The sequence below is a fragment of the Rhincodon typus genome, unplaced genomic scaffold, assembly GCF_021869965.1.
Source record: "Rhincodon typus isolate 14 unplaced genomic scaffold, sRhiTyp1.1 hic_rhity00002109, whole genome shotgun sequence".
Taxonomy (NCBI): domain Eukaryota; kingdom Metazoa; phylum Chordata; class Chondrichthyes; order Orectolobiformes; family Rhincodontidae; genus Rhincodon; species Rhincodon typus.
Window position 1 is genome coordinate 8,111 of NW_025967747.1, and position 10,512 is coordinate 18,622.

General features: G+C 38.6%; 1 protein-coding gene across 1 annotated transcript in view; it reads left to right on the top strand.

Moving 5' to 3' along the window:
• LOC125481426 (CAP-Gly domain-containing linker protein 1-like) overlaps window positions 1-5,912 on the top strand; it is a 10,289-nt gene extending 4,377 nt beyond the window's left edge. Inside the window, exon 3 of the mRNA XM_048592960.1 lies at window positions 5,801-5,912. Coding sequence (XP_048448917.1) covers window positions 5,801-5,911 — 111 coding nt within the window. The 3' untranslated portion in view covers window position 5,912. The remainder of the gene's footprint in view (window positions 1-5,800) is intronic.
• Window positions 5,913-10,512: the final 4,600 nt, after the last annotated feature.

Sequence of the window (10,512 nt, forward strand, 5' to 3'; positions counted from 1 at the left end):
GCGTAAACGGAATAAAGCGTAAACGGAATAAAGCGTAAACGGAATAAGGTGCTCAGAGAGACAGAGAAAAGGATAGGTAAATAGAGACTGCTGCAGGCCAGAGACAGAAATGTTGCTATGGGAACATGGTGCGATGTTGAAGTGGCAGGCAACTGAAAGCTCAGGTTCGTTTCTACAGACAGAGCATAGGTGTTCAGCAAAGCAGTCACCTGGTATGCATTTCATTTTTCCCAGTGTAGAGGAGGCCACATTGTGAGCAGCAAATACAGTAAATCAGATTGAATGGAGTGCAGGTAAATTGTTGCTTCCCCTGGAAGGAGTCTCTGGGGCCTTGGATAGTGAGGAGAGATAAACAGGCGAGCGTTGCATCTTCTGCAGTTACATGGGAATGTGCCTTAGGGGTCTTCAAATCAAAGGTTTGGGCATCAGTACCTGCGTGGGGCCCAGTTTTTTGTATGTCTGTTTTTGTGGTTTGAGGAATATTCTTTGTCCCAATCTTAGGGTCCCTCTCCATGACTCTTTCCTCAGTACATTGATGACATCATCATTGCTGTTCCCCCTCTTGTCCAGAACTGGAAGAATTTATCAATTTTGCTTCCAATTTCCACCCTGCTGTCGCCTTCATCTGGTCCATCTGTGTTCCCATTTTAATGTTTCTGTCTCTGGCTTGCTGCAATCCTCCAGCGAGGCTTAACATTAACTGGAGGAACAACACCTCGTTGTTTGCTTAAGTAGTTTACAGCCTTCAGAAGGAGGCGATGGCCTAGTGGCCTTGTTGCTAGACTGTTAACCCAGAGACCCAGATAATGTTCTGGGGACCCACGTTTGAATCCTGCCACAGCAGATGGTGGAATTTGAATTCAATAAATACCTGGAATTGACAGTCTAATGATGACCACGAATCCATTGTCGATTGTCAGAAAAACCCATCTGGTTCACTAATGTCCTTTAGGGATGGAAACAGCCATCCTTACCTGGTCTGGCCTATATGTGACTCCAGACCCACAGAAATGTGGTTTACTCTGAACTGACCTCTGGGCAATTAGGGATGGATAATAAATGCTGCCTTGCGAGCGACACCCTCATCCCATGAATGAATAAAAAAAATTTGAGTTTAACAATTTCAGAACATTAACATCCTCTACCATCCTCTACTCACACTGCAAATTCCTGCTTTGTCTGGATTGCTCCCAGTGTAGCCAACCCATTTTCAACCATTTACACTTCTTGTTAGTACCTTATCCAGGATTTATCTCTCTCTCTCTCTCTCTCTTTTTCTTTCTCCCCCATCCCCTCTCTCTCTCTGCCTATCATCAGCAATCTCTGTGCTTCTCCCTTTTTTCACATTCTGTCCCTGCGCACTGTTTCCATATACTCTGTTCACTTCCCCACCCTGTCATCAGCATTATTTGTATCTTTTCCCAGTAATTTTCAGTTCTGATGAAGGGTCACTGGACTCAGAACATTTACTGTTTTTCTGTCCCAGATGCTGCCAGACCTATTGAGTTTCCCCAGCACTTTGTTCTTGTGTCACATTTCCAGCATCTGCAGTTCTTTGTTTGTATTGTAATCCAATGAAAGTTGACGTGGAGCCAAAGGATAAAACATTTGCATAGGCAACAAAAGTTTGGTCAAATAGTTAGGTTTTTGGGGACCTCTTGACTTAGTAGAGGGAGGCAAGAAGGTTGAGGGATGGAACTCCAAAGTATAGATTGTAGAAAGCTGAAAATGTCACAAGTGGTCAAACAAAATAATTTGGGGATGTACTATAAACTAGGGTTGGATACATATAGAATTTTGAGTTGTAGATTTTTGTGTATTTTCTCAGTCTCTAATTAGAGAAAATTCTGGCTTTTCTAGGACTAAATATAAGACAAACAGTCTGACAATGCAGAAGCATGTCAAAAGAGGTGGTGGTGAGGTAGAATTTGGTGTTGGCAGAATAAGTGTAAAATCTGATGTATTTTTGTCATTGTGGCTACCACCATGATCTCGTTGGTCTCCTTTGGTGGGGTATTCTGTCTTTTATCACCTCTCCAGCAGTTGCTACTTGATTCTTGTCTCTCTTTTCCTACTCTTTGCCTGAATCATACCATGGTTTCCTGAGTCAGTCCTCCCATAAGTAGTCTTTTTTGAACATTTCAGTTTCTTTTCATGGAAACAAAGTGTTTAATAGTGACTCTGCTGAGGCTTGGATTTTGAACATGAGTGACACTAAAAGCCCTGGTGGAATGGGCAGCCAACTGACAAGATGTGATGTTATTTCTGTTTTCTTGGAAGTGACCACATGAACAAAACTTTAGAATGGAACATATGTTATATATTCCATTTTATTCTCCATCACTCCCAGGGTGTTTTGTTTGTTTAACATCTGTTGATAAAAATGGAATGGTGCACTTGTAATAAGAATATTTTCACTTCAGTGAAAATCTTTAATAGATTGAGCAGTTTTAAGATACATCTATTATTGTTTAACATAGGGAATGAATTTGTTTTGTCAGCAGCTAGCTTCCTGGGACAAGTTTTTACCATCGATTATTTGGGCTGCTCCATCATGTAGAAATTTTACGTTCCTCGGATTTAAACTTGGCTTTCAGGTCCAGAAAGCAATAATTATGAATTTGGTATGCTGCTTAAAAACTCATTATACCTTGTTCAAGAGGATGTAACTTTTGCAAGGTTTTTACAGCAAGGTTAATAGCAGAAAAGGTCTTCTTGCAATAAGGGATACTTCAGTGAAGTATGCAGATGTGAGTAGAATCACTGACAGCAGTTTCCGGACTTTTACAGTTACCTGTACATGGGCATACTCCAGAAGTTATGTCAGTTTCCGAGGAATAGTTGATGGCCATTGACCAAGGTCCCTTTGTAATCTTAGAAAGCCAAATTCACTGTCTACTATGCCACCAATTTTGGTGTTGTCCGCTAACTTACTAACCATGCTTTCTATATTCTCCTCCAAATCATTTCTATCAATGACAAACAAGAGGGCCCAGAACCGATCCCTGTGGAATACTGCTGGTGACAGGCCTCCAGTCCAAAAAACAACCCTCCACCACCACTCTCTGTCTCTTGCTGTTAAACTAATTATGTATCTAATTGGCAAGCTCACCCTGAATTCCATGTGACCTAACTTCACTGATTAGTCTACCATGCAGAACCTTGTCAAATCCAATCTGGACAAATGCAAGATATTGCATTTTGTTACAACAAAGAGAGGTAGGACTTATGCAGTTAATGGTAGGGCCTTGGCTCATGTTGTAGAATGGAGGGACTTGGGGGGCAAGTACATAATTCTTTGAAGTTTGCGTCACATAGAGATAGGGTGGTTAAAAAGGTGTTTAGTGTGCTTGCCTTCATTGTTCAGACCTTTGAGTATAGGAGTTGGGACGACATATTGAGGTTGTACAGGACATTGGTGAGGCCTCTCCTGGAGTATTGTATCCAGTTCTGGTTGCCCAGTTATAGGAAGGATATTATTAAGCTGGAGAGGTTCAGAAGAGATTTACCAGGATGTTGCTGGGTAAGGAGGATTTGAGTTATAGAGAAAGGCTGGGACTTTTTTCAGTGCAGCGTAGGAGGCCGAGAGGTGACCTTTATAGAAGTTTATAAAATCATGAGGGGTATAGATAGGGTTAATGGTAGTTGTATTTTCCTTAGGATGGGGGATTTCAAGACTAGGGGACACTTTTTAAGGTGAGAGGACAGAAATTTGAAAAAGACATCGTGGCAAATTTTTTTACAGACTGTGGTTTATGCATGGAATGAACTTCCTGAGGAAGTGATGTATGTGGGCACAATTATAATGTTTAAAAGATATTTGGATAAGTACATGACTAGGAAAGGTTTGGAGAGATATGGGCCATGAGCAGGAAGGTGGGACTAGTTCAGTGTGCTGTTATGTTCAGCATGGGCTGGTTGGACTGAAGGCTCTGTTTCCATGCTGTATGACTCAATGAATGTTGAAAGTTCAACATCATGACTATTTAAAACCTGGGCCAGTATTTCATTAGTCAAAATTTCATGTGAACTTAGACACTACATTAATAAACAGTTAACAACTGTCTTTAAAATATAGTCTGTTACAAGCCATAATAAAGCAATTGAATACGTACTGAAGCTTGAAATACTTGGTGTTTGTATGTTGACTCCTGTTCTCCTGGAGTGGAAGTGAATGTTTGTCCCTCTCTAATTGCCCATTTGTGGCAACATCTGTAATATTTACAAATCGCAAGTTTTATCATGTGACCTATAGGCTATTGAGATAATTCATGAGTCGCCTTACAGTACTTAGGCCCAGAAATAGAAAGTTGCTGTTGGTAAATTCTGCATCCTATGTGGTTTGTCCAAGATGTTTTCTTGCATTGATTTCATAAAGAGAACTGCAAGACCAAACATGTATTTTGGCATAATCTGTGATAGTAGCCTAGATGTTCTTAAAATAGTCTGTCTTTAACATTATAATGAAAATAAATTGTAATAAGTAAAATAATGGTTTAAATGAACTAATGTTAAATAATGATTAAAACAGTGGAAATTAGTTTAAAAATTTACTTTTATTGGTAATATGTTGTAATAATTGTGAGATGTCTTTCTAGAATCAGTCCACACGTTTGTTGCTTGCTTATGCTTTGCGATCTGGTTCTTTGATGATTAAAATTGTGCATCATTCCTGAATACAGATTTAGTAATGTCAATTACTTATGTTCCTGTAGTTCACGGCTTCATACCTGATTAAAACTGAAGAACCATCAGATAATTTTCTGGTGTTTAATGATATATTGTCTCATGTGCAGAATGCTGTGCAAGATAGATTGGCTAGGTTTGTTGTCCTGTCTCAATGGGTAAGATTTGGTGAAAGAGACATTATTTGATTTCTCAAGTAACTTTTTTTTGTAATATTCTCAGAAATTTGTTGTTTCAAATTAAAGGTAAGGAACCATGAGGCCATAGAGCTTTAGATGATGTCACTTCTGCATAAGAGCTGATTTGTTGGCACTGCTTTAGCTAAAGATTCAGGAGCCTGTAATAGTAGGACAGCTGGTTGGAGGCTGTACATCAGATCCTTGTGTTATGCAACTCAGCCCTGGTTTCATGACAGATTATGGCACTGAGCATTCGTGTTCATTATCTAACGTACATAATTGGATCATACCTTTAGTGTAATTTTTCAAAGAAGAAAATTCCTTAAGATCAGTAATGGATATCAAAGCTTTACAGGATAATTATTCTCATTATTTCTCTGTGCAGCTGAAGGTATGAGTTTTAGGAACAGGTGATGTTCAGTTTTCTTTATGCATTCCCAGTGATCAGTAATGGCATATTCTGGTAATCAGTACTGTGTTGTACAGTGGATGCTTTCACATCAATTAAGATGTAGCCATGTCTGTTTCTTTTGGTGGTTTCTTCTGTTTGAATGATTTGCAATGTTTGCTGATGTAGGCAGCAGCTATGATTCTGAAATGGAGGAACATTGCTGTGTGGTTTTGATGATAAATCAGAAAGCAGTAATGGGACATGCAGTTAAGGGAAGATTTTAATGTTTTACGGAATGTATGGTGATGATGGTAGTTCTGTTTTTTTAAAAGAATTAACCTTCTGAAGGGCTTGAGGCACAGCATGGTGTATTTGCATTTTATAATAGCCATTTTCTTTTTGCTAATGTATTGAAACAAAAGATGCCTTTGAAATTAGAGTACACTCTGGTGTCTTATTTTTATTGTCTATGTTACATAAGATTCTGAAGTATTTTTGACAGTGAAAACAAGACTTTTTCTTCTTCCCCTTCCCACCCCATCAGCTGGAAGCTCTTAAGGAACAAAACAGTAAATACCAAGAAGATTTGAACCAATCAAAACAGCAGCTCAGCTCTGAAAATAAAAGAATAGGAAGCCTTTGCAAAGAAATGTGAGTAACTGTGCTTAATGTTCGGAATAACCCAGATATCATTGTATGGGTAGATTTTTTCATGGAATAATGTTATCTTTTTCTGAAGCTTGAGTACACAAATTATTTCATATCACAAATCTTTTAACTTGTCTATTTTCACACTCTGCAATATTGGAGAACTATAGAATTGATTCATTTGATACACGAGTTCATGGAATGCTTCTGTTAATCATGTTAAAACGCAGCAAGTTTTGATTGCCACCAGGTGGCGTACACTCTCAATTCACAGTTTTACTTCTGCGTGAGGAGATGCTTGGCTTCTGGGTGTTACCTTTGTTTGCAAATTGTTGTTGGAAACTTGCCAGCACACTTGTGTACATTGAAAATGAAGCAGAATAATGACATAAACAGCTGTCAAGTTGCAATATTGGTCAGTTGGAAGCTCAAGGGTTAACTTAACTTCCCTTCCTCCTCTCCTACAAATCTCCCTCTCCTCAGCCAGTTCAGATCTCTGGAAAGAATATTTTTATTGATTTTACAGTATTTTCTAAATCAGCAAGATTTCACTTTGCAAAAGAGTAATTGAGTGACCTTGAATATGTTAAGATTAATTTCATATTTTGCAAAAGTAACTCTGAATGTTTCTTGTATATCAGACCTTATCTAAGAAATTTACGAATTTCAGAAACTTAAATAATTTGCATTTACATAGCACCTTCCAATAGCAAAAATGAAAATTAATCAATGAGAACATTTATTAATTTAAAAATAGTTCTGACACTGAGCAATAGGGACGGCACAGTGGCTCAGTGGCTAGTACTGCTGCCTCGCAGCGCCAGGAACCCAAGTTCAATTCCACCCTCAAGCGACTGTCTGTGTGGAGTTTGCACATTCTCCCCATGTTCTGCATGGGTTTCCTCCAGGTGCTCCAGTTTCCTCCAAAGATGTGCAGGCTAGGTGGATTGACCATGCTAAATTGCCTATAGTGTTCAGGGATGTGTAGATTAGATGGGTTATAGGGGGAATGGGTCAGTGTGGACTTGTTGGGCCAAAGGACCTGTTTCCGCAATGTAGGGATTCTATGAATCTATGAATAAAATATAAGAAGAGGTGACGGAAGCTTGTTCAAAGAGGCAGATTTTAAGGAACATATTACAGGAAGGCAAGGAAGCAGAAATATTAAGGGAGGGTATTCTAGAGTTTGACCAACACGACTGCAGTCAAGATGAGATATTTTAATGAACTTGTTCAGAAACGTTGTTATACACCTCTGCATCATGTAGGTCTCGAACCCCAGACCTCTTGGCTCAGAGGTAGCGATACTAGATTGCCAGTGATAGAGCAATTAAAATCAGGGTTAAATATGATGCTGAAATTGGAGGTGTTTAGCGACAAAACCAGTGGAGATTAGAGATAGAAAGAGATATAAACATTATCTTATTTCTTACAATGCAGTTTTCTATTCAGTTGATCAATGGATGACATTTCCCACATAGAATTGGGTTTAAGCTTAGTTTAGGAAGTTGAAGAAAATTTACTCTCCATACAAGAGTCCTTTTTAAAGTGGGTATGGACATTCCTAGTGAATTTGGGTGAGTAAAGTCATCGTGTTGCTAAGACAGCTTAATAAAGAGTAACATGGAGGTAGTTAATGTGAGGTGGAAAATTGGAGGCCACCTGTTTCCATTTCTGACATTGGTTAACTCTGCTCTGTCTCAGTTCATCTGCTGGAACCTTTATTCCTCGAGACTTGATTTTTTTTTTTCCCTGGAAAATCTCCCTCTACAAACGTGAAGTCATTCTGCACTTCCTAATTTGCACTAAATCCCATTTGTCCATTGCTTTTCTGCATCTAGTTAAGAGACGCCACAATTTTGAAATTCTCATCAAACAAAAAACTAAGAACTGGGGATGGTTGAAATCTGAAACAAAAACACAAATTGTTGGACAACCTCAGTAGGTCTGGCAGCATCTGTGGAGAGAAACGTTTCCAGTCCAGTGAACCTCCTTCAGAACGTGGACTATTCCCAGGTCTGTTGAGGTTCTCCAGCAAATGAGATTGTTGATTTGTTCGCCAAGCTGATAGGTTGGTTTGCAGACGTTTCGTCACCATACTAGGTAACATCATCAGTGCACCTCCAATGAAGCGTTATTGGTCTGTCCCACTTATTATTTATGCGGTCCAGTCTGATATGGTGGTTGGCCTCATTTCTCGTTCTGCTTCATTGTGGTTGGTGTATGGGGTCTATTTCTACATGTTTGTTGAAGAAGTTCCTGGTTGAGTACCAGGCCTCTATGAAATCCCATGCATGACTTTGGTTGGCTTGTCCTAGGATGGTTATGTTGTTTGTTTTTGTTTAAAATTCTTACAATAGCTTTCAAATTCTGCTGTTTGCAAGGGTCTGCTGATGATAACTTGGCCTCCATGTTTCCTAACATGACAACAGTGTGCTTCAAGTAGTACCCACTGTAAAGCATTTTGAAACATCTGGTAGTCATGAAATGCATTATACATATGCAAATATTTCTGTCTTTTTTTTTAACAGGTGCTATATAAATACATTTAAGCATTAATTTAATAGATTAGAAGAACATTTTTCTGCAGCCTATATTGTATCTGGAGTTACTTGTTCCTGACAGAATCACAGAATCCTACGGTGGAGAAGGAGGCCATTTGGTCCATCGAGTTTGCAATAAGCCTGCAAAGAGCATCCCACTCTGATCCATACCCCCTGTCCCCGTCCCCATAATCCCGCATTTACCATGGCTAATCCACCTAGCCTTCACATTGCATTCCTGGACTTTACCAGGCAATTTAGCATGGTCAATTCATCTAACCTGCGCATCTTTGGACTGAGAGGAAACTGGAGTGCCCAGTGGAAACCTACTGGGGATAATGTGCAAACTCCACACAGGCAGACAGTCACCCAAGGCTAGAATTGAACCCAGATCACTGGCACTGAGAGCCAGTAGTGGTAACCACTGTGATGCTCCAAGGTGGCTGAAATAGGTGCCAGAAATTAAAAATACTTAATTTACAAAGAACAAACATCTTTCCATCAAATAAAACCAGGAAAGGTTACTTTTTTTGCATAATTTTGCAGCATTATCAATCCTCTAATAACAAAAATATGATAATGTTGCTAGAATTTTCAGTTAAAAATTGCTCATAGTTCAGTTATTTTTTGGGAAAAGTTAACTCTGGCCTTGCTTTCAGCAGTTAGTCTAATACAGTCGGATTTCTTTAGCAAATTGTATTTTTGTCTTTAATTCTAAAATAACTCCAGAAATTAAACAATGTCAATTATGCTCCCATATTTTTATGTATATCTGTTGATATTTTTAAAGAGCGCATCCAGTTTTCTGCTAGAACTGCTCTCTGTGGAACTCTGGACATAGCTTGTGAGAAAGGATAGTGGTGGGCTGGGCAGAGACTAGCTTATTTTAAAAGAATATCCCCAGTCTGAAAGCAAACAACGATGCTAGAAATGAACAGGTTCTAAGGGATTCCTTTATTAATGCAACCAAGACATAAGCTTCTCATTCTTGCAGACACCTGATTCTTTCTGGGCTCTGAAAGATCATTTGTGTCTTCTCCTTTGAATTTTTGAAGAATAGAACTATGCCTGAGATGCATCTAAGGATGATGCAGTAAAACAATTTAAATAAAATTACAATCCGACCCTTTTTTTCATTGTTACAATTGCTCAAATCCAATATTTCACTAGTCTTTTTAAATGCTGGTGTAGAAATAATTAGAGAATGCAAGCGCTTTAATTGTGTAAAAGAAATTCTATGGTCTGTTATCTTAATGAACCAGACTACTGCATCGCAGTGGTCCAATAAACATCTGCATGTTTTTATTTCAGTTGCTCTCATTCTATAACCACAATTGTATTTTACAAAGTGTTTTTAATTTAATTCAAGAGTTGGAATACTTGGCAGTGATTTTGATCCATTGAAAGGTCACTGATGCATTAACAAATTATCATCATGGGCAGTCAATACTTTTAAGTATGATGTAGGTCTTTTGCACAGCTGAAGATGTTCATTTAGTCAGTAGAGAATATTCTTATGATGAATGCCTCTGTTAAATCATACTGTGAAAAGATATTGTTACATCTAGGGTTTAATTCAAAATTGTCATGACCTTTGATCAGAGTATTTCCATACATGCAAGGATAAATGAAAATAAAATTTTAATATGGGAACAGCACAGTGACGCCATATGGTGTCATTTGGAAGGATGGGATATTCGTGGGCAGATTTTTTTTTTGGTCCTCAATGCAATAAATTCTCGATTCATTACTGGTGCTATTCTACTGGAAAGGAGAAAAGAAAGCAAATGAGAAGATATACGTATGAATGTAAATGCCATGAATAGAAGTTATCATCAACAGTGAAACATAAAGTGGTATTGTACATCCTTCCAGAATTTATTCTTCCTCTGTCATGAATTATGAAACCCAAGCCGTCTATTGAATTTATTTTATAAACCATGATTTAGATGTTATCAAGAGATAGTAGGAACTGCAGATGGTGGAGAATCTGAGATAACAAGGTGTAGAGCTGGATGAACACAGCAGGCCAAGCAGCATCAGAGGAGCAGGAAGGCTGACGTTT